The 23,727-nt window shown below is 31.0% G+C and overlaps 1 protein-coding gene across 1 annotated transcript; it reads right to left on the bottom strand.

Annotated features, from left to right (window-relative positions):
• Window positions 1–6,251: 6,251 nt before the first annotated feature.
• LOC120420181 (surfeit locus protein 4 homolog) lies at window positions 6,252–22,104 on the bottom strand. Its single transcript, XM_039583156.2, has 4 exons — window positions 21,940–22,104; window positions 21,618–21,754; window positions 14,669–14,932; window positions 6,252–7,367 (listed from the first exon to the last, which is right to left on the bottom strand). Exons 2-4 carry the CDS (start codon window positions 21,666–21,668, stop codon window positions 6,870–6,872), a joined length of 813 nt encoding a protein of 270 aa, XP_039439090.1. The 5' UTR covers window positions 21,669–21,754; window positions 21,940–22,104; the 3' UTR covers window positions 6,252–6,869.
• Between the last annotated feature and the right edge of the window lie 1,623 nt (window positions 22,105–23,727).

Below are 23,727 nucleotides of genomic sequence, written 5' to 3'. Positions count from 1 at the left end.
TCTTATTCCAGGTTTTGACTAAGACATTGATAGCACAAGTTTTTAAAAAATCCTGTTTTTAATGTTAAAAAATTATTTAATTTTTTTTGATTCCGTACGTTCTACTCAACTAGTGGGGCAAGACGAACAACCCGTAGGGGCAAGAGGAACAATGCATGAAACAACATGTTAATTTGCTAACAATTGAACTGTTATCACTTAAATACATCAGATTGGAATGTTTTTGCAACGTTTTTTTCATTTTTAGATTAAATAATAATATGTTTCTAAAAAATTGATCGTCTTCACGAAAAAAAAAATTAATTAGATGGAAAAAAGGAAATTTTCATAATAATAACACTATATTTTGTATGGACGATTCTTTTTAACAATTGTTTTGCAGTTTTTAAGTACTTTTCTGTATTTATTTCCCAATAAAATATGTTGCTGCAGCAATTCGTATTTTTTTCCAAACTGAAAACCCATATGGTACACTTGCCCCACCTGAACAAGATTTTTTTAAAAGCTCTCAACAAAAATAACCAAAACATAAATCATACTTTATAATACATGCAAGTCATTGGTAGGGACACTACTGATCTAGGAAAAATAGCATTTTGATAAAATGAGCCTTAAAACTAACCCTAAGGGCATCTCCACCGCAGGGACCTAATTGCGTTGCAAAGCTAATTTGGCACCCGCGTCAAGCCCACCGCGGTACTTGTGCGAGAGCTAATTTAGGTTCGAGTTCATCCGTGTTCATCCGAATCTAAACAAAACTCAGGTTAGCTCCGGGATCTACCGGGAGCAAATCGTCTGACGGATGGTTTTTTCAAGCAAAACAATGTAATTAGGCCAATGTGAGTTTGTAAACATAGAGTTTATCCTGCTCACGTCAGTAAATGTTTACATTAGGAGTGATGATTGATTTTTCGATTTCAATTCTTCGAGTTTGGTGATATTTTCCCTCCTGTGTTGCAAGTTTACGCATGAAAAATGACTTTTGGCCACCTTTTGGCAATCTGGGGTGAAGCAGTTTAGTTTTTGAGGTCAGATTGGGGCTGTGTTTGATTAATTTTGGTCAACGCATAGACATGCAAGAGACAAATCATTTGTATTGAATAAAAAGCAAAATTCAAGCAAAACATTTTAAATAAGCCAATACGGATTCGAAAACATGCAATCCTGATCTTAAATTCTTAAATTCTTAAATTCTTAAATTCTTAAATTCTTAAATTATTAAATTCTTAAATTCTTAAATTCTTAAATTCTTAAATTCTTAAATTCTTAAATTCTTAAGTTCTTAAATTCTTAAATTCTTAAATTCTTAAATTCTTAAATTCTTAAATTCTTAAATTCTTAAATTCTTAAATTCTTAAATTCTTAAATTCTTAAATTCTTAAATTCTTAAATTCTTAAATTCTTAAATTCTTAAATTTTCAAATTCCTGATTTTGAATTAAATGTTTTGTATTTTTGATAAAAATAGTGTTTTTTCGTAAATTTTTATTTTCGAATTTCTAAATTTCAGAGTTTTAAGCTTTTGGAATTTCGACTTGTAATTTCTGTTTTTTTTATAAATTGTTGAGCTCTTGAATTTATAAATACTTTAATATTAAAATTATTATTCAATTCTGCATATTTTTAATTTTGAATTTCCAAATTTAAGATTTTTTTTTATTGAGTTTTTCAGTCAGAAAATAGATATTTGTATGATAATTGTCAAGTTTTTTTTCACTCTGGTTTACTTCATTTCGATCCCGTCCGTGTGGATCAATTGGACAGCGCACTGGACTCACAATCCAGAGGTTGCTGGTTGGTACTAGCAATAGTGGCCGACATGTCTGCCGACAGCTATAAAGACAACTTCTTTTTTTACTCCATTTCGACCATAAAACTATATCTCTAGATTAAATTTTCAAAACAACCTATCCCTCATGGGTTTCCTATGCAGATAGGGCCTTTTGAAAATTTAATCGAGATCTGTCCTTTTAATTTCAAAATTCTGCATTTTGAGATTCGGCGGGGATTTTCAATATTATTATATCGTATACAAGATTATCAATACGTTTGTGATTTTCAGTCGCATTCAAAAAGGAAAATTCCAATTCTTCGATTCATATTGCAAACAAGCACCGTGCGAAGAAACGTCAAACGCCACTTTTCGTTTTTGTTACTTTTTAGTTGCGTACCTCTTAAGAAAAATCTTTTCGTTGCCCTTTCCCTGACCATTTTTTATATGGAGTTTTGCGTTCCTTCCAATCTGCGTATCAGCCTTTACGGTACTACTATTCAAAATATTTTTAAATCAAATGAAAAAAAATAATAATAAAATATGTATTCGTATTTTTATTTTACTCCCTAAATTTTAATAAATAATTTAAAAATGTTCAAATCGGTTAAGTTATTTTATAAATTTTGAACATTCATGTTTAAATTTTTTGTGATGGTTTGCTTATATTAAACATAGGTGGCTGATTATTTTTTATTTTAAAAATAAATATAAATTCCACAATTTTTCAATTTAATAAAGTCGTTTTGAACCAAATAACTCATTTCTTTAATATTTATTAAAATTTGATAATCAAAATAAATGCATCTTCAACCAAAACGAATACAAATAATTCTAAAAATCGCTGAAAAAATTAGCCACCGGCAGCTCGGGGACTTCTCGAGCACCTATCTTGGCTACTCGACGGATCCCCGATGAACTTTTTCTTCGCTGAATGAACTCGAAGGCTAATTTAGCTTTAGCTTTGCTACCCGCGGTGCGAATGTTGGGGTGCAAACATGTCGGGAGCAAATCGGATGAACTCTTTTGAAAATTTGAAAATGATATTTTATAGATGTAAGCAAACAATTAGGACATATAATGCAATTGGAAGCATGTTCTATCATACTAGAACATAGTTTCATTGATTTTGGTCAACAAAACGGCTAAAATTGGAAAATGAATAAATTAGATCCCCGCGGTGGGCTTGATTCAGTAGCCAAATTAGCTCCCAGCGGTGCGGAAACGTGTATTAGCTACAGAGCAAAGCTAAAACTGGGGATCCAACCGATAGGTTTGCCACGCAATTAGATCTCTGCGGTGGAGATGCCCTAAGCCTTATTTTGTACTTTCCGAATATTATAAGAAAACAAAGGTTTTGAAAAAAAAAACTTCATTAAATCTTATGCCCCGTGGCGTTTACGTCGTTTTGGCGGTTATGGGGTAGTAGAATCAGTTAATTGCATTGCTAGCAACAATTTCTCATACTGGAAATAATCAAAATTGTAAAAATTACGGCCGTACGAGCGATTGTTCCTCTTGCCCCACCTTCCCCTATATGTTTGAAGTTAAAAAAAAAGAGATTTTTAAATTTAAAAAAATATGAAAGATTTTATTTTTTTTTTAATTTTAAAAGTTTTAAAAATTTCAAAAGTTTTAAAAATATATGGTTTGTTGTGGTTTGGTTGAGCGTGTTAGCAGAATACATTACACTGAAAGAAAGTCACATGTTTCACACGTGAATCTGCCCCATACGACTTTACATGTGAATGTCATGTGCAAATCACTTCGAAAATATTCATCGCGGGACACGGTAAAGTCAAATGCAAAACACGTTAACTTCACATGATGTCGCACATGAATTTGTGATGTTTTTCACATGAATGTTAAATGATTTTGTTGTGTCAATCAAATGGTTTTCTATTGGTATTCAGGTGGGTAAAACGGGTGGATTTTTTTCAATTTTAATTGATTAATTGCACAGTTTCCGTTATAAATATATCTTTATTTTTTCCTAATTTTTGCATTACAAAAATCAAAATTAAATCACTTAAAAGCATAAATATTTCTTCTCTAACACAAAACAGTCAAAGAATAGGGACCAGATTCTGTGTCCGCGTTGAATCCACCGCAATTGATGTCCATGTTGATACTCGAGAAGCGCCGCTCGGCTAGAGTTTAGGTGATGAAGCCGCTCAGCTGCACATAGGATTGAGGAGTTTTGCAAATCGTTGGCAACAAAACTCCGGATTTCGATCACAAAAACTGGCCGTAATCTATTTATCTGAAAAAATAAATAAATAATAGAAAACACTGTATTAACTTTTAGAAGCAACACTTTTCTCTTGATTTTACTTACCTAGAAATAACCCGCGTTAAGCCCTTTTTTATTTGAATAATACAATAATTCGACGGTAACATTTCAAAAGGCATCATGTACATTTTGACACTTTCTGAGTTATTGCATATTCTGAAAGTACTCCTAATAAGCTACCTCTCCACCAAAAATGAGCAAAAGTTACTTCAGTAAAGTCTGTTTAATCATGATTTTAAATAAAGTAACATAAACAAAATCTCTGCCATCAGCAGTCCCTGTTTATATAGCCCTGTCAACCTGTCAAACAAAAGACTACATGAACCTCGTGACGAAAAAAAAGCAACATGAACAAAGCGCCATGTACATTCGGCGAAGAAAAACGAATCATAACAAAGCGTCCCCCTCAATGACAGCAGGGTGATATAGACGTTGGTGATTTCAAAAGAAGTTATGTTTGTTTTTCTCAAATAAAATTACGGAAATAATGTTTTATTGAATTTGGATGATCAAGTATCAATAAAAGCAACGTTTTTCATCGTTTGTTATTATTAGAACATCTTATTTTGCTTTTATATTAAAATGGGAATTGAAAATGGATGCTAAACATTCAAATGCGTTTTTCTCAAAACGCATGGTTTGTACATGATGCTTTTTGAAATGTTGGCGTCGAATTCTCTAAATATTTACGCAAAACCCGCGTTTAAACAATTTTTAAACCCAAACAGCAATTTTTGCTCCATCACCGTTCGCAGCCATCTTACTTATGAAGAAATTTTCGCCAACCACATTGAAAAACCAAAACATTTCAATCTAACGTGTTTTCCACGTCAAAATCAAAGGAAATGTTGAATGGGGCAAATCTACGTGAAATTCATTTGAATCTAAAGTGAACATCATTGGAAAAAAGGATGAAAAGTTTTTCGCTAACGATCAGCTGATTTCCAATGATTTTCACATCAAATTGGTGTGGAAAATATGTGTGGGTCAAATGAAAAGCATGTAAATTTGGCTTTCCGAAAAAAATACACTGAAAGAAAAAAACAAGCCACTTTCATGAGATTTTTTTTATTTTATAAGTTTAAAAGTCAAATTTGAAGGTGAGCCCACGATTTTTTTTGGTCAAATTTTTTGTGAAAATAGCCTAAGATGTTACAAAAAGACTCACGAAAAATGCAGGATGGAGCAACTCACCTAAAAAAATACAAAAATCATTTACTGAAACTGTTTTTTTTTTCAAAAGTACTCTAAACATCAAAATTTTCAAAAACCGAGCACGAGAGTCGATTTTCTAGACAATTTTACATAAAAGTCTCCATATTGACCATTTTTCTAAGTCCAATCCTTGTGAAGTTACAGCGGTTTTAAAAATAAAAATGTTGAAAAAATAGTTTTTTTAAGTGGTTTTTGGCAATTTCTATATGACAGACTTGATTTTTCATTCTCGAAAATATTTTTACCGGAAAGCTCGTCCAATTTCCCATCAGTTTGTCTTTGACCACATTTCAATTGCATGTATGGTCTTACAGATATAAGCTAATTTACTTTCCAGGTTACTATACTACGCTGAAAAAATATTATGTTTTCAGTTATGAGCAATGTAATTAGCTTATATCTTTAAGCCCATACATCCAATTGAAATGTGGTCAGTTAGCGAGCAGCATTCGGTGACTACGGCTACGGTCTCAGCCCAGTTACCGAACAAGTACTGTATTAAAATTTAATATTGTGAAAGCAGACAAAAATCAAACTACGAGCGCAACGTGTCAAAGCTGTTGCGCCACAGGCAGGTGTACACGCTAACGACAAACCACTACATTCTTGTTCGGCGCAACAGATTTTTTCGCGCAACAGAAGTGTTGCGCTTCGGTTTGGTGGTGCGCGGATAATACTTACCAAATCAAGTAAATCCTAAAAATGTTATTTTCGCTTCCCCCGCCAAGAATTTCAAAGAAAAACCAACCAAACTTTCGTGTCTTTAGTAAATATAATGTATATTTTTGTTGTTGCTTGCAATAATGGATTTTCCGTTTCTTTTTTCCCACCCTTTTTTTAATTATTCTTCACAGTTACACAAAAAGTAAGTTTTTTTCCCAACCACGCTCGTTTGGCACAAACATCCACAATTATTTATTTTTTCAGAAAGTAATCGAAGAAAAAGAAAATGCAAATTATTTAGTTAAAAATCTAATCAGTTTCTGGGTTATTTTTATTAAGTTTAACATGCTTTTCCTTCTTTTGTTGTTGTTTTGTTTTGCTTGTGTCTGTCTCTGTGTTACTTAATCTTGATTCACCTGTTTTGATAACAATATTTAATTTTTTTGCTGCGTCCGAATTTTGTAGCTTCTTCTGTTTTTTAACATGCATTTCTTGACGAATTGTTTTTTTTTGTAAATTCTAATTTAACAGCGAAAAAATAAGGAAAACGAAACAAATATATATATATTAGGAAATTCGTCTGGAAGTGTGTTTGTTTGCTGCTTGGGAGTGTGTCTTCTACGCGCTTGTATGTGTGAGCTTGAACCATTATCACATTCCTTCCTCTTCTTCTTTTTTTTTCTGCCTATTTGATAGTGTGTGAACTTGTGTGTTTCTGGTTTGCTGGTGAGTCCGGGTTTAAATTCTAAGTTTTTCTTCTTCTTCCCTAAGTGAATGTTCGTTTTTTTTTTCGTCTGAATCGACCGGTGGCGAATCCTTTGAGGCCGCCCCACGCCGTCACGTCACAAGAAGGTAGAAAATAAAGGTAAAAAACTATTCCTCCGTCATAAAAAAAAAAAAAAAACAAAAGTTGTTAAAGTGTCCCCCTTTACCACTTCTTCTTGTGCTCATCCATCGACACCCCGCCCGGCCCCAGCGACACGATCATCAGCAGCCCCCCGATCACCGACAGCGTCTGGAAGAAGTCGTACTTCAAAAAGTCACGCAGCGGCTTGTACGCCGGAATGGTCCACCAGGCGTTGTGGTACAGGTTCAGCACCGTCAGCAGCGCCACCAAAATCAGCGCCGACAGCTTCGTCTTGTAGCCGACCGTAACGAGCACCATCAAGATGGACCCCAGGATGTCCTGCAGGATCTGGAGGAAGCTCAGCTCGAACCGGATCAGGGTGATGAACATGAAGGCGAGCAGGATGCGACCGGCCAGCTGCATAAAGTTCTTGGGTTTGTTCTCGCCGAGGGAGGGGACGCCGGCGAAGAGGCTGCGCGCTTCGCCGCGGGACTCTGCGAGGACGAGAAGGAGGGCGCCGATGAGGGCCAGGTTGCGCAGCAGGAACTGGATGTCCCACAGGATGGAGTAGGCGATGGTCTGGGGGAAGGGAGAGAGTAAATTTTAATTGTTAAACTTAAAAGAATCATTTTTTTGAACATTTTAAAGGACACAAAGAGTTATAAACAATTATAATATTAATGAAAAAAATATAAAAAATAACATGAAAAAATTTACATTAAATTTAAAAATAAAAGGAAAAAATCAGACTTCTCCAAATCTTTAAATTTCAGAATTTGGGGATACCGTGGAGATTTTCCCTTATCCACTTAAAAAAAGTGGAGCATCAACACTTCCCGTCTTCCGAATCCCTTTCCTTGTCCCTGGTGCGTGGTGGAGATGGGAGCGACCGGCAATGGATGGCGAGAATCTGGTTCAGGTGGAATTTTGTTCTATTCCCAATTATCAATTTCTAGGTAACTTGGGCTTAGACAATCATCACTTAACATGGCGAAATCCAGCTAAAATCACCGTCTCTTAGCATAGCGAAGTGAATAGGATTTTTTTTAAAGAAAACTATTTGGGTTTATCAATTTGAAACTGTTAAAAATTTTGATTTTTCAAAAAAAAAGCGTCGTCCTTTCCGGAAAAAATGTCATGTTTAGATTTTTTCAAAAACATGCCTTAACTTTAATTTTTTTAAACATTTAAAATGTATTAAGATTATTTTAGTTTTATATCTTGATTTTCATGTCGTATATTTTTGACCTTCAAACGTTTGAGTTATTGGTCTGTTTAATTTTTCAAATTTAACTTTTATTCGGCAAAAGAAATATGTTTTTTTTAGATTTGATTATTTTTCAAAACAGGGACGTTAATCTTTTTAAAATCCATTCCAGGGTGGCCACTCAAGTCGGGAAATTCGGGAATTCGCCAAAATACACGAAAATCGGCAAAAAAGTCGGGAATAGGGTGCTAAAGCTGCATGTAAATTTTTATGTACAACGGTGAGAAACACGATTAAAAATCATTTCTAATCACTTTTTTTTTCATTTTAATGCAAACAAAAGTTGACAACACAACCTTTTATCGATGGATCAACTATGGTCCCCTTGGAACGAGCTGTCAAGTAGGACCTTTTCTGTCAAGAAGGAACGCGAGGTTAATTTTTAAAAAATGATTTAAAAATCCATTCTAAATTCTTGTTGGTCGTACAAAGGGTAATTGTACTCAGAAAAATAAGCATTATCGTTGTGAACAATAATAATCTAAACGTAATTTTAGGGCCCAATTTGTGATTTTTTGTTCGAAAGTCGGGAAGAGTCGGGATTCCCAAGCATCCTTGTTTGAAAAATATGTTCTAACTCTTGAATATTTTTGGAATATTTTGTACACCTTTGAAATTAAGTTCACTCAATTCGCCTTCAGCATCTAACTTTGAATTTCTGGTTCCTTTCACTATTTCAATCTATATGAGAATGAAAAAGCTATTTAAGACCTAAGACATTGAAAATTCTTATAAATATTGAATGATTACGGTGGTGGTGATTTTATTGAATCAACAGATTGTTATTAATATATGACTATGTTTATCAAACAAATTGTAACATCTATATTTTAACAACAACAAAGACAATATGAAAAAGAGCCTTTTTTTAAAATAAACATTGAAATAATAGGTATTGTTAAGCTTTCGGTTATTTTTCAAAGACTGATTTTTCATGTTTTTACCCTGAATCAAAATGATGGTTCCATTTTTGAAGTGAAGTTTTTAGGAATTTATTATTGAAATTCAAGTTTTTTTTTTTTTAATAAAAGTCTAATGATTTATATTGACTGTTTATAAAGAGTTTTTGATTTGATATCTTTTTTCAGATAAGAATACATATTTTTTGAGGTTTTGGAAAAGTCGGGAATTTTAAAATGGGTTTTGAGTGGTCACCCTGACAGTGAATCTCTACATTATTTTTTTTAAATGTCCAATTTGCATAGGAAAACCATGACCCATAGGTTGCTGTGAAAATATACTTTAGACTTTTTTAAAATATTTTATTGAATTAATTTTTTTCAAATTTTAAGCGATTAAATTTTGATTTTTGCTATTTAATTTAATTATAAATTGAAAAAAAAGCTTAAATAACAAAAAAAAATTAATGATTTTTAGAATTTTGCGATAAATAAATTTTCTAAATTTGGTCTCTTATTTTTTTTTTATAATATTTTCATTAATAAAAAATACTGCTTTTGTGTTGTAATTTCTTCAAACGGGTAAAGCTTGAACCTCAAAACCTCTTAAGATTTTTTTTTACTTTATTTTTTTTTCAATCATGTCTAACATTTTTGAGTTAAACTTTATTATTTTTGGTGATTTATTTAATTTTAAATTTCTCTTAATTAAAAAAAAAACAGTTATTAATGTTTTAAATTTTCGTTTCTTTAAACAGGAGCCTCGTATTATTTTAAATAAAATAAACTGCTTTTTTTTTGCTTATTTAAAAAAACACGAGGCCCTTATTTGAAATCAAAATTGCAAAAAATATGTTAAAAGAAGTTCCAAATAAAAAAACATTAACCGAACATTCCAAAATTAAAAATTAAAGTTTTGAAATTTGCTTGTTTTATTTTGAATAAATCGAAACTTAACTTATTTGAAAAAAAAACCTAAAAAGGAATATTTTGAATTAAAGAAATGTAAATAAGAATTTAGAGATTAAAAATACCGAAATTTAAAAACATTAAAACTCTAAGAAAAAGTTTTTTTTACAGACGCTTGTTTTTGAAAAATCTTTAAATAATTTTTAAATAACAAAAAACCAAAAATTAGAATACAATTCGCAATTCGCAATTTTCAGTGTAAGAACGGGCCTCGACCGATCTTATGCACCAGGTTCCCGACGAACACGCACTGCCCTTACACCTACATCTTACCCTTGCTCTGAGTCAGTACGAGCAACACGCTAGAACACGCTTTGAGTGTTCGTGCCAGGCATGCACACCTTCTTTTCCGGTTACGCATTTTAACTCGGCCGGGGGTGGTACATTACGTAGGGTTTGATGTAAGTATAAGCGCCTAACCATTTAAAGTGTGCCTATCAATTTTCAGTAAAGCAAAAAACTGTTTAATTTTTAGTTTGAATTCAAAAACTAATTGTTATTTACTGTGTATTGTTTTCTCCTGAAATCTTCCCTATTGTTGAGTCGTGTTTATCTGTTGCTATTTCTTTTGTCGCGGTGTTTTGTTACAATTTTTGGTCCTAAGCATGTTATAAAAGTTTACCAAAAGTACAATAGTAATATTTGTGTTAATCCTTTAATCATTCCATAAATTGAGTAAGGGCTCGAACCTCACTTGCTTAAGAAAAAGGTGAAGTTTCAAAACAATGGACAGTGAAGGAAATATACTATGTAAAGAATCAATAGTAAAAGAAAGATAGTAATTTATGAAGTAGATAAAGAAATTAACAATAGTTAATAAATAGAGGTAACAAACAAGCTTAGATTGTATTGAGGGCAATTTACAGGGAAGATGAGAAATTATTCAAATAGATAAATAAAGAAAAGGCACATGATAAACAAAATTGACATCGCTGCCAAATTAAGGGAAAGCAGACAGTTTGTTACAGCAGAATCAATTGGTAAAATAGAGTGGAAAAGCGTTGAGAAATAAGAGAATCAAATAAGTAAAATCGAAATCAAATGGAGGATAGTAAACAGAAGCCGTTTTAGAAAATCAGTGAAACAAAATAAACAGAAGATAGTTGTTAGCTGAAATGGAAAGAAGAGAAACCCCGTTCTGCGATGCTCAGGTACATCCACAGCAGTTGACTCAACATACTGCGAATCAAAACAATACCGTCTACAATCACAAATAACTTCCCTTTCCCACATTGACGCGCCCCTTTCTTCTAGCCGTCTCGACTCTGACCCTCGCTGGTCAAAGGTTTACGATCCGTTTCCACAGGCCACCAGCTAGGTCATCATGAAAACCAAGCCAACGTGGAGGTAAGAAAATAGGACACTTGCAAGGAACCAGAGCTATACTGTCCTGATCAAGAATGATCTAACAGGACTACGGACGTAGTCAGTGACGCTCCTTCCAGGATGTTCCTCGCCTGAGCGTCAACTGAAGATGTCCGGACAAAATGCATTATGAGATTTCCAATAACAGAACCATAATATTTGCTGTAACGATGAATTTTAAGGTAGCTCTATCGGCATTCCAATAAAGTTCGAAAAAGTCAACAATAAACTTACCATAGATATTATAATATCTATTGTAACTGCATGATTTTAACAGTGCAAATCATCATATAATTTTATGCGGGTTAGGGGTCGTTTTAAGGCTCATTTTATCAAAATGCTATTTTTCCTAGATCAGTAGTGTCCTTACCAATGACTTGCACGTATTATAAAGTATGATTTATTTTTTAATTATTTTTGTAGAGAGTTTTTAAAAAATCTTGTTTAGGTGGGGCAAGTGTACCATATGGATTTTTAGTATGGAAAAAAATACGAATTGCTGCAGCAACATATTTTATTGTGAAAAAATACATAAAAGTTCTTAAAAACTGATAATCAATTGTTTAAAAAATTGTCCATACACTATATAATAATATCATGAAAATTTACTATTTATCATCTAAGTAATATTTTTTTTCGTAAAAACGGTAAATTTTTTTTGTAAAATATTATTTTTTAATCTAAAAATTGAAGAAACGTTTCAAATATATCCTAATCTGATGTATCTAAGTGATAATAGTTCAATTGTTAGTAAATTAGCATGTTTTTTCATGCATTGTTCCTCTTGCCCCAACGGGTTGTTCGTCTTGCCCCACTAGTTGAGTAGAACGTACGAAAAATCAAAAAAATTAAAATCATTTTTTTACATTAAAAAACAGATTTTTTTTTTTTAAACTTGTTCTATCAAAGTCTCAGTCAAGACCTGGAATAAGATGATTCCAATAAATCCAACAGATTTTTAAACGTTTTTAATGGGTTATAACGAGCATTTTCTTAGCTTGTTACACTTGCCCCACTTTCCCCTATCAGGAATAAAAAACTTTTTTTTCGTTTTTCTTTTTCTTGTTTCAAACATCAAATTCGAGTTCTACGACCCCATTTTCGTCAAATTTGATTAGTTGATTGCCTATTAAATACTAAAAATCTTTTTTCGATATTTCATCACAGCCATATTAGCCGCCATCTTGAATTTTAAAATTTTAAATCACTTTAGCGTAGTTTAGGGGTCATATTTAAGCTCTACAATCAAAAATTAGAAAATGATTTTTTTTTTTCGTGATTCGATTATCTGAAGTGAAATTTTTTACAGGCCTTCGGATAATCGAGTCTGGACTGCATTCGAAAATCTCTATCTTGAGCACAACTTTTTTATTGCCGCCAGTCTTGGGCAAAGTTGAAGGGATTCAGGAAAAAAAAAGTTTAATTTAATTTTAATCACAAAATCGCTATGGTCGAAACTTGGTTGACCAAGAAATACAATTTTTAAGTGGTGACCCAGCAAACATTGTTTAGTAGAGCAGCGAAATTTAAAAATGGTTGATTTTTAAAATTGTAGGATTAGGATAATTTTTGCCTTCCTCACCTTACAGAGGAAAGGCTATAAAATCACTCGAAAACTGAACTTCTCAATTAGACCTCTTAGACCCACCTTCATGTATACCTATCGACTCAGAATCAAATTCTGAACAAATGTCTGTGTGTGTGGTGGGATGTTGATCAAAAAATTGTCACTCGATTATCTTGACATTGGCTGAACCGATTTTGTTCGTTTTGGCGTCATTCGATCCGTCTTGGGGTCCCATAAGTCGCTATTGAAAATTATAAAGTTTAGTTAAGTACTTCAAAAGTTATGCTAAAAAAACGATTTTAACAAAAGTCCGGAAGATTGTAAAAAGGGTGGTTTTTGTAAGAAACCCCGTCATGTTATACATTTATAGAAAGGTATTTAAAAGACCTTTCCAACCTGTCCCGCCCGTGTGGATCAATCGGACCGCGCACTGGACTCACAATCCAGAGGTCGATGGTTCGAATCCCGCGGCGGGCGCTCTAAAATTCTTTGTGTAATTATGGGTATTCGGCGCCGTCGCTCCGTGCCATACTTTCATGCACTTAGGAGCCCAGGGCGGCGAAGTCCTTGTAGATAAAAAGGAAGACACTAGTGGTTGGTACTAGAAATGGTGGCCGACAGCTATAAAGTCAACTTCGTTTCGTTTCCAACGCGACCAATACTTTGAAGATCTGACAACCCTATCAAAAGTTATAAGCACACATCGCCGGCAAAGTTTCACAAGGTTTGCTGATGTAGTTCGCGAGATACAGCCATTTCAAAAATTTATTTCCGACTTTTTCTATGAAAATCTATAAAATCAATACAATTTCAGCATTTCAAAGAATATGCATTTCAAGATAATGATTGATTTCGCTTTATATGACTGTCAAGTATGTTTAGGCCAAGTTTCAGAAAGTTTGCTGATGTTGTTTTTGAGATACAGCCGTATTAAGATGCTATTTCCGACTTTTAACGCCGATTAAGTAGATTTTTTTAGAAAAAGTCGGAAATAACATTTTAAAATGGCTGTATCTCGAGAACTACATTAACAAAACTACTGAAACTTTGCCCAGAGATACTTGACAGTCATATGAAGCAAAATTCATCATTATCTCGAAATGCATATTCTTTGAAATACCGAAATTGTATAGATTGTTTTGGTTTTTTTTATTGAAAATCGGATGTAACATCTTAAAAGGGCTGTATCTCGAAAACTACATCAGCGAATGTTTTCATTTTTTGCTCAGAGGTGCGTTATGGTGTAAGGAATCGATAGACACCAAAATTTTGGATTGCATTTTTTTTTTTTCATAATAACGGTATTTTGAGCACCGTAATCATGCGACCTATCTTCGGATAGGTAATTAAATGACCTTTCCAACGAATGTGAGGAAGGCACCAACCACCTAAGGGTGGATTAAGTAACGTTTTTTTTATTTCTTTTGAAACTTAGACAGTTATTTAAAGAGTTCAGAAAAAAGTAATTAAAATAATCAAATAATGAAATTACTCAAAAATTTAAGAACAAAGGTTTTATTTGGATTAAAGTATCAATTCAAGTATAGAATTCAAGAATTTGTTGAATAATTGATAAATTATTTAATATTTTGAGAGTTTAAAAAATAAAATTTTGATTAGTTAAGATATCTTACGATTTTTACATATTTTATTTTTTTTCAAATAAATTTTTTTTTAAATAAAATATATGAAAAATTTGTTTTTTTTTTCTGTAGAAATACTTTTCGAACTCTAAATGATAAATTATTACATAAATTTACAAACCAACAGAATTTAGAAAAATATCACACAGTATCTACAAAAGAAAACTCACCTGCAACACCACGATGAAGAACAGTATCCCGCACGCGATCGACACCTTTAGCCGGGCCAGCACCATCACGCAGCCCCCAATTTGGCCGACCAGATTGACCAGCACGAACACCGTCGCCAGGAACTTGCCGCAGCCCCAGCTCATGTCCATGTACTCGCGCTGCTCGTTCCACTGGACCCACATCCGGATGCCATCCTCGAGGAAGGTCGCGATCAGGCAGAGCCGGGCGACGTGTGGCAGGACGTGCTTACCCTTGCGGATCACCTGGAAAAATGGGAGAAGAATTTGGTTTAAGATTCTGCGGTAAACTGATGAGGGTAGGTCTGGCCGACCAAGGGGGTAGACACTTTTATTTTTTTTGTCGAAATTTTTTTTGCAAGAATTTTTATAATTGAATAATTTATGAAACAATTCCGAAAATAAATTTACACTTTTTAAAAAAAGTAGGTCAAAATTTCTGGCAACACTGCCCAGCCAAATATCAAAACTTGTCCAGAAAGTGGTTCAACGCCTAGCGAAATCCGGTTTCTGTGCGAAGTTTTTGATGTTTGTTGATTTTACGTTCGTTACTCAACACGAGCCCCAGCAGATACTACACATAGATAAACAGACGACAACGACGACACATACAACTGTTGTTAAGGTCAAATTTCGTCAAACAACGCGATTTCAAGTTCCCTTATCAATGGGCTCTCAGTCAATGAGTTGGCGCTTCTAATCGATGACGATGGCAAGAAAAAAAGCGTTTCTGTTCGATTTGCCTCTAATCAGTTGTAAATTTATTCACCTGGCCTTGACGTGTGGTTAAGGGTTTAGTATGCAAATCAGTTTTGAAGAGATTTCAGGAAAAAAGGGTAAAGTATCAAAAAAGTTTGTAAAAAATTTAAATATTTTTTTTGCAACAAATTTGCAATTTCAAACAACAAATGATTCAATTTTTGTCAACAAATTGTCAAATTACCCCAAACTAAATGTTTACTACTCGAAGGTGGTGATAAGCGCGAGATGATTTTTTGATTACGTGTTTCGTTGCCGTAATTTGAGGAAACAAAAAGAAGAAAGGAACAAAAAAAATAAAATAAAACGTGTGCGAACTGAGAGAAGCAAAGGTTACTTTATGCGTGTGAACGGCAGTGTTGCCATTTTATTTTTAATTAAAATCTTCTGGAAAAGAAATAAAAATTATTTCAAAAAAATTAACTTAGTTTTCCTTCAAAATTAAATACTTGAAAGTAACTTTAAATTTATGTTTTTTTTTTTTTGAGTAAATTCTCAAAGTGATTTATTATATAATTTTCTAATCAAACCTCAATTTAATCTTATTAACCCAATCTAATCTAATCAAAACAACAAATCAATCTAATGATAACTTTTGAAACGACTCGTTGCATTATTCTTGTCATAATTAACAATTGCAGTGCACCATTATTGATAAACGATGCATCGAAACATCACAAACCTTGAAGCGGCCAGGCCTACTGCGTAAAGTTTACCGAAGAGGGGATTCGTTGATTGCTGAATATTCGGCAAAATAATTTGACGATTCTTTTGCTGAAATTACAGTTGTTTTGAAAACCAGTTTTCTGAAATTTTAATTAAACTAGCTGTCAAAATTACAAAATTTCAGTAAAAATCTCAATTACTGAATCGTTTACTGAAATTTCAGTAGATGAAAATTCAGTAAAACTTTCAGTAAAAATGTGGTGTGATACGCAGCTGAAAAGGATGCGAAATAAAAAACTAATAATCTGGATTTGCTTATTTACATACGACTGAAAATTACAAACGAATCAATAATTTAGAGAATTCTGAAATTCCTTATAAATCCGAATATTAAACCGCAAAATCTTAATATTAAAAGGAAGGATTTTTTTAATGGTCGAAATGTTAAACTCAGAAATCTAAGAATTTTTAAATTCAAAAAAAATCAGAAAATTTCTAATTTGGAAACACAAACAAACATACCAGAAACTAAAAACTATTTAAAATACTTTTGAAGATTCAACAAGCCTAAACTTAAAAATTAATAGAATCCAAAATTTTAAAATCCATAAATTCCAAAATTCAAAAATTAAAATTTCTTCATTCAAAAAAAAATCTAAAAATCTTAATCAAAATTGTAATATTTATTTGAAAAATTTCTGATTTTTCGGCGGCATTTTTAAATTTGAGAATTTATAAATTTTAATTAAAAAAAAATCTAAAATCTAAAATTTTAAAAAATTTAAAATTTTTCAAGTGGAAGAATTTTAGAATTCAAGAATTTAAAAATTTTAGAATTCAGGAATTCAAGAATAAAAGAATAAAAGAATAAAAGAATAACAGGAGAAAAGAATAAAAGAATAAAAAAATAAAAGAATTTTAGAATTCAAGAATTTAAGAATTTAAGAATTTTGAGAATTTAAGAAATTGAAGAATTGAAGAATTTAAGAATTTTAGAATTTTAGAATTTAAGAATTTAAGAATTTAAGAATTTAATAATTTAAGAATTTAAGAATTTAAGAATTTAAGAATTTAAGAATTTAAGAATTTAAGAATTTAAGAATTAAAGAATTAAAGAATTAAAGAATTAAAGAATTAAAGAATTAAAGAATTAAAGAATTAAAGAATTAAAGAATTAAAGAATTAAAGAATTAAAGAATTAAAGAATTAAAGAATTAAAGAATTAAAGAATTAAAGAATTAAAGAATTAAAGAATTAAAGAATTAAAGAATTAAAGAATTAAAGAATTAAAGAATTAAAGAATTAAAGAATTAAAGAATTAAAGAATTAAAGAATTAAAGAATTAAAGAATTAAAGAATTAAAGAATTAAAGAATTAAATAATTAAAGAATTAAAGAATTAAAGAATTAAAGAATTAAAGAATTAAAGAATTAAAGAATTAAAGAATTAAAGAATTAAAGAATTAAAGAATTAAAGAATTAAAGAATTAAAGAATTAAAGAATTAAAGAATTAAAGAATTAAAGAATTAAAGAATTAAAGAATTAAAGAATTAAAGAATTAAAGAATTAAAGAATTAAAGAATTAAAGAATTAAAGAATTAAAGAATTAAAGAATTAAAGAATTAAAGAATTAAAGAATTAAAGAATTAAAGAATTAAAGAATTAAAGAATTTAATAATTTAAGAATTTAAGAATTTAAGAATTTAAGAATTTAAGAATTTAAGAATTCAAGAATCCAAGAATTTAAGAATTTTAGAATTTTAGAATTTTAGAATTTTAGAATTTAAGAATTTAAGAATTTAAGAATTTAAGAATTTAATAATTTAAGAATTTAAGAATTTAAGAATTTAAGAATTTAAGAATTTAAGAATTTAAGAATTTAAGAATTTAAGAATTAAAGAATTAAAGAATTAAAGAATTAAAGAATTAAAGAATTAAAGAATTAAAGAATTAAAGAATTAAAGAATTAAAGAATTAAAGAATTAAAGAATTAAAGAATTAAAGAATTAAAGAATTAAAGAATTAAAGAATTAAAGAATTAAAGAATTAAAGAATTAAAGAATTAAAGAATTAAAGAATTAAAGAATTAAAGAATTAAAGAATTAAAGAATTAAAGAATTAAAGAATTAAAGAATTAAAGAATTAAATAATTAAAGAATTAAAGAATTAAAGAATTAAAGAATTAAAGAATTAAAGAATTAAAGAATTAAAGAATTAAAGAATTAAAGAATTAAAGAATTAAAGAATTAAAGAATTAAAGAATTAAAGAATTAAAGAATTAAAGAATTAAAGAATTAAAGAATTAAAGAATTAAAGAATTAAAGAATTAAAGAATTAAAGAATTAAAGAATTAAAGAATTAAAGAATTAAAGAATTAAATAATTAAAGAATTAAAGAATTAAAGAATTAAAGAATTAAAGAATTAAAGAATTAAAGAATTAAAGAATTAAAGAATTAAAGAATTAAAGAATTAAAGAATTTAATAATTTAAGAATTTAAGAATTTAAGAATTTAAGAATTTAAGAATTTAAGAATTCAAGAATCCAAGAATTTAAGAATTTTAGAATTTTAGAATTTTAGAATTTTAGAATTTTAGAATTTAAGAATTTAAGAATTTAAGAATTTAAGAATTTAAAAATTTAAGAATTTAAGAATTTAAAAATTTAAGAATTTAAAAATTTTAGAATTTTAGAATTTAAGAATTTAAGTATTTAAGAATTTAAGATTTTTTATTCTAGAATTTTGAAATTACAGAATTTTAGAATCTACGAGTTCTTTTTTATTATAATAATTTTTGTTTTTTTTTTGTGTTTTTTTCCCTTTTTTTCAAATCCTTTATATGTGGGCTCTTTAATTTTTGAATTTGTTCTAAGAGGGATTACAAGAGTTTACAAAAGGCCTTATGGAACTGTGATTTGATAAATATTGCAATTTTAGGTATTTCTAAGACCTTTTTGGTACCGTAAAACGGGGTGACTTTGATAGGTTTGCGATTTTTCCGCACAATGAAGAGTACAATTAAAATACGTACGGAATGGTTTAGAATCATACTGACCGTGGTAGAGACGTGTTCAAAGTACCTCAAAAAGAACTTTTCATAAAATTTTGAAATTTTTGAAAAGTTAGTTAACTATAATTGAGAAAATGTTGATGAAAGCCATTATTTTAAACTTCTCAAAGTGTCATAATTTTCTCAATGAACATGATTTTTAATCGGAAAACAGAATGCATTTTTGGATTATTTGGACAATTTTCCACTAGGAGAAGGTTAAATACGTTTGTAAATAATAAATAATATGTGTTTTTGAAACACAATTAAAAAAGATCTCCAAATTTATAGGCAATTCCAGTTGAACAAATTTCATGTCAAATGTGAAAACTTGTGATTCTGTGCTTCTAATTCAGTATAAAATGCAATATATATCGGTAATTTTATAAACAAAACTAGTTTTAACAAATTTCAGGCAAAATTCCGACATTTTAACAATTTTACCTAAAATTTATATGTATTTTGTTAAAAAGCTTATAAACTTAGTTAACTAAATATTAAACATTGTTTTTTTTTTCTTAAAAACTATATCAGCTACTTTAGTGATAGTACATTTAACGTACAAGTAAAGTTTGAACATCTTACATATGATTTTAACGAGAAAAACTATGACTATCAAAGTCACCCCGGAATTTAAAATGAACATTTTTAATGTAACTATTTTTCTAAACATAATTGAAAAAACTTTTTTCCAAAATAGTGCATGGACTTTGTGTGGCCTACCCCAATACATGTTTTAAAAATAATAATCTTGAGAAAAACCTTACCTCTTGGAAAATATTCCAAAAACAAATTGAAATCCTATCAAAGTCACCCCGGTTTACGGTAAGCAATAATGTTTTATGATCTTGCAATACTGATATAAACTGTTTAAATTTTCATAAAATACCACCTTTTTTTGGAAATTTGAGCATATTTTTTTTTGACTAATTTTCACAAAATACCTTATTTTTAGATATATTGAAAATTTCGAACGAACTGGAATTTTGGAGAGATGTAGATTTTTTTAGTTAGAGAAATCCTCTTGAAATGAGTTATTGTTTTGGAAATTTCATCTTTGTTATTTTTTTTATTTGGATGTACCTTTTCTACGACCAAAGAAGTTATTTTGCATCATTAGTTTGTCCATACAAGTTTCCATACAATTTAGGCAGCTGTCCATAGCAAAAATGCTTTTAAAATATTCAAAAATCTGTATCTTGAGAGAAAATTTTCTGATCGATTTGGTGTCTTCGTCAAAGTCATAGGTATTGCTTAGAACTTATCAGAAAAAATAGTTACACGCTAAGAAAAATTACCCATTTTTTTAATTCAATTTTTCACACAAAAAAAAAGTATTGCGTAAGATAACGTAAGATCTTTGGAAAATCTTTTTTTGTTATTTTTTTTATATAAAAATGTCATAGATTTAGTAAAAAAATATTTGGTGGTGCTAATTTTTCGAAATATTCTTGATTTAAAAAAAAACATGGAATAAAAGTTGAAAAAATATTTTTTCGCTTTTATTTACCTGTAAAATTAAATTTGCAATCGAAAAAAAAAACATATTTATTTATATTGTGTATTATTTTCGTGAAATATTCACTGAAAATTTATGGTTTGCTGTTTAGGTAATTTTTCCCTGTAAAATCCTTGAAAATACTTTTTTCGAAAATATCAGAAAATTTGCTATTTAGATATTGACGAAAGGGCCAAAGGACTAAAATGCAGTCTCCGTAAAAATAATTACACAACAAAAGAAGAGGTTTTGTAAAGTACTATCTGATTGCAATTTTAATTTTACATCTATAAATTATGTCATTTTTTTTTTATTTTTCCATGTTTTACAAAAATTATGTTTTCATTCGTAAAATTGGCAACACTGCCAAAAACTCATACAAAAATTAAATGAGGGTAATTGAAAATCTGTATCTTGAGAAGAGATTTTCGTATCTCTTTGGTGTCTTTGGCAAAGCTGTAGGCAAAGAAAGCGCAATTTTCAAGTCATTTTTATTTATTTTTTTGCGAAAAATGATAAATTTTTGCAATATGTAAAAAAGCACCCCAAAAAAATATATTCAAAAAACTAGGAATAATTCCGAAATTAGAAAAAAAAACAAGCCTGAAATTTTTTAATGTACATAATAAATGTCTTTCAAAAAATTACTAGTAAATTAAAAATTTTGAAGTAATTTTTATTGAGCATTTTACAAAAAAAAAAAAAGATTCTATAACAATTCAAATCGAATCAAAAGTTTTAGATATATCGTGGTGTACTTTTCATCTAATCTTTCAACACTTTCACCATTTGAAATTCTTCAAAAAATCACTAAATAAAATTTTTGGCAGCACTGCCCTTTTCAAATCCGTGTTTTGTCCACACTGCACAAGATGTTTCGCGATATTTTGCTGTTTTTGTTGGCCCACTGCGGCCAACCCTTCTTGACCTTTAATCTCCCGGGGGGTTCATTCACTCACCTGGTCCGCGACATCCTCCGTCTTTTCCAGATACTGGTTCGGTATGTTCATCGTTCCGAGACTCTCCGTCTGTCCGGCCTTTCCCTTTCGTCACGAAATACTCCTCCTCACTCTTCTGCCCTCTTTCACCCAGTATTCTGTGCGTGTGTGTAGGTTTTTTGGAGTCGTGTCCCAATCGCGTCAAGGCCCCAGCAGCCGCCGCAGACCGAAAAGGTAAAGAAAGTGAAAAAGAAGAGAGTTTTAAAAGTTAGGAGTCGTCGTCCAACTCGGTTCCAGCGTGGCAGCGCAATCCTTCTGGAGAAAACAGCAAACAAACTGTTACCTTTTAAACCGACGGATTGCACCGGGAATCGCTGCTCCACGGAAGTTGGGCGATGTGGCCACTTTCACTCGCGACGGAACCACACACGAACTGTTGGACGAACCTGTCGCGGGACAATTTTTGGGAGAGAGCGAAGGGAGCTGTTTGGAACGAAGAGTTGACACTAGCGACGGCGACGACGGCCAGATCTGTTGATGTGTAATTATTGCAGTTTTACAGCAGTTTTTGACAGGTGCTGGCGGAGAGCGTCGATTTGTCAGTTTGACGTGTCGGTGCACGGTTGTTCGGAATTACTCAGTTCGGTGATGGGTTTACTCACGATTGCGTCAAATCGAATCAATTCTTGACTTTTTTTGATAAGGTCCTATAAACAAATGTAAACATTGAGTGTATCCCGCTTACTCCGATGAACTTTGACATAAGGTATGAAAGGGATACACTCAATGTTTACATTTGTTTATAGGACCTTATCAAAAAAAAGTCAAGAATTGGATCCTAAAGCTCTACATAAATTTTTATGTACAACGGTAAAAAACACGATTTAAACATTTCTGACGAGATTTCTGATCACTTTTTTTCATTTTAATGCAAACAAATTAATTGACAAGACAACATTTATTTGATGGATCAACTGTGGTCATCTTGGAACGAACTGTCGAGTAGGACCTTTTTTGTCAAGAAGGGCCGCGAAGTATTTTTTTCAAAATTGGTTTAAAAACCTATTTTAAATCCTTTGCAGTCTTACAAAGGATAATTTTACTCAGAAAAATAAGCTTTATCATTGCACAGTGTCCGGAATGGCAAAATAAAGTACGGTGTCTATTTTAAGATATCTCAATTTGAAATTGGGTACTAAAGCCCTATATCGATTTTTATGTACAACGGTAAAAAACACGTTTAAAAACCATTTCTGATTTTCATTTTAATGCAAAACAAATATATTGAAAAGACAACATTTTTTCGATGGATCAACTATGGTTCCCTTGGAACGAGCTGTCAAGTAGGAACTTTTCTGTCAAGAAGGACCGCGAGGATAATTTTTCAAAATTGATTTAAAAATCCATTTTAAACTCTTTGTGTTCGTACAAAGGGTCTTTGTACTCAGAAAAATAAGCTTTATCGCTCTAAACAATAATATCAGCAATCTAAGCTTCATTTTAGGACCCACTTGACGGGTTTTTATCAACTTAAGATCTTCATTGAAATTAATTATTATCTTCAAAATTTGGTCATTTAAGAAAGTTTGTCGTGTTTTTCTTCATAAACATTGTATTTTCCATAAACATCAATCAATTGGGTACTAAAGCCCTAGGGCTTTTGTTAATTTGATTTGGTTAACCGCGGTGGATTTTCTTGAAATAATTCGAACTGTCAAAAATCCACCAAAGCATCTACCGGTGGATACTTTTCTACCACAGATTTTTGTGCGATCAATGTGGTAGATGCTTTGGTGGATTTTTGACAGTTCGAATTATTTCAAGAAAATCCACCGCGGTTAACCAAATCAAATTAACAAAAGCCCTCCTATGTCAATTTTTATGTACACTCAACCCCCGGTGGTTGGTCACTTTTTCGTTTGACACTTTTTTAGTTTGTACCCCGTTGGTTGGTCAAAGTCAAACTAAAAAGTGATGAACTGTCACTTTTTACACGGCGCTCACGCACACTATCAAAACAAACGTTTAGTAGTGTGTGTGAACTCCGTGTAAGAAGGGTGTCAAACTAAAAAGTGACCCCGTTCGTTTGACAACAGTTGGTGTCAAACCAACGGGGTTTGAGTGTACAACG

The sequence above is a fragment of the Culex pipiens genome, chromosome 1, assembly GCF_016801865.2.
Source record: "Culex pipiens pallens isolate TS chromosome 1, TS_CPP_V2, whole genome shotgun sequence".
NCBI lineage: Eukaryota > Metazoa > Arthropoda > Insecta > Diptera > Culicidae > Culex > Culex pipiens.
The sequence above is the reverse complement of the archived record's forward strand: the minus strand, read 5'-3'. Positions and strand labels throughout refer to the sequence as shown.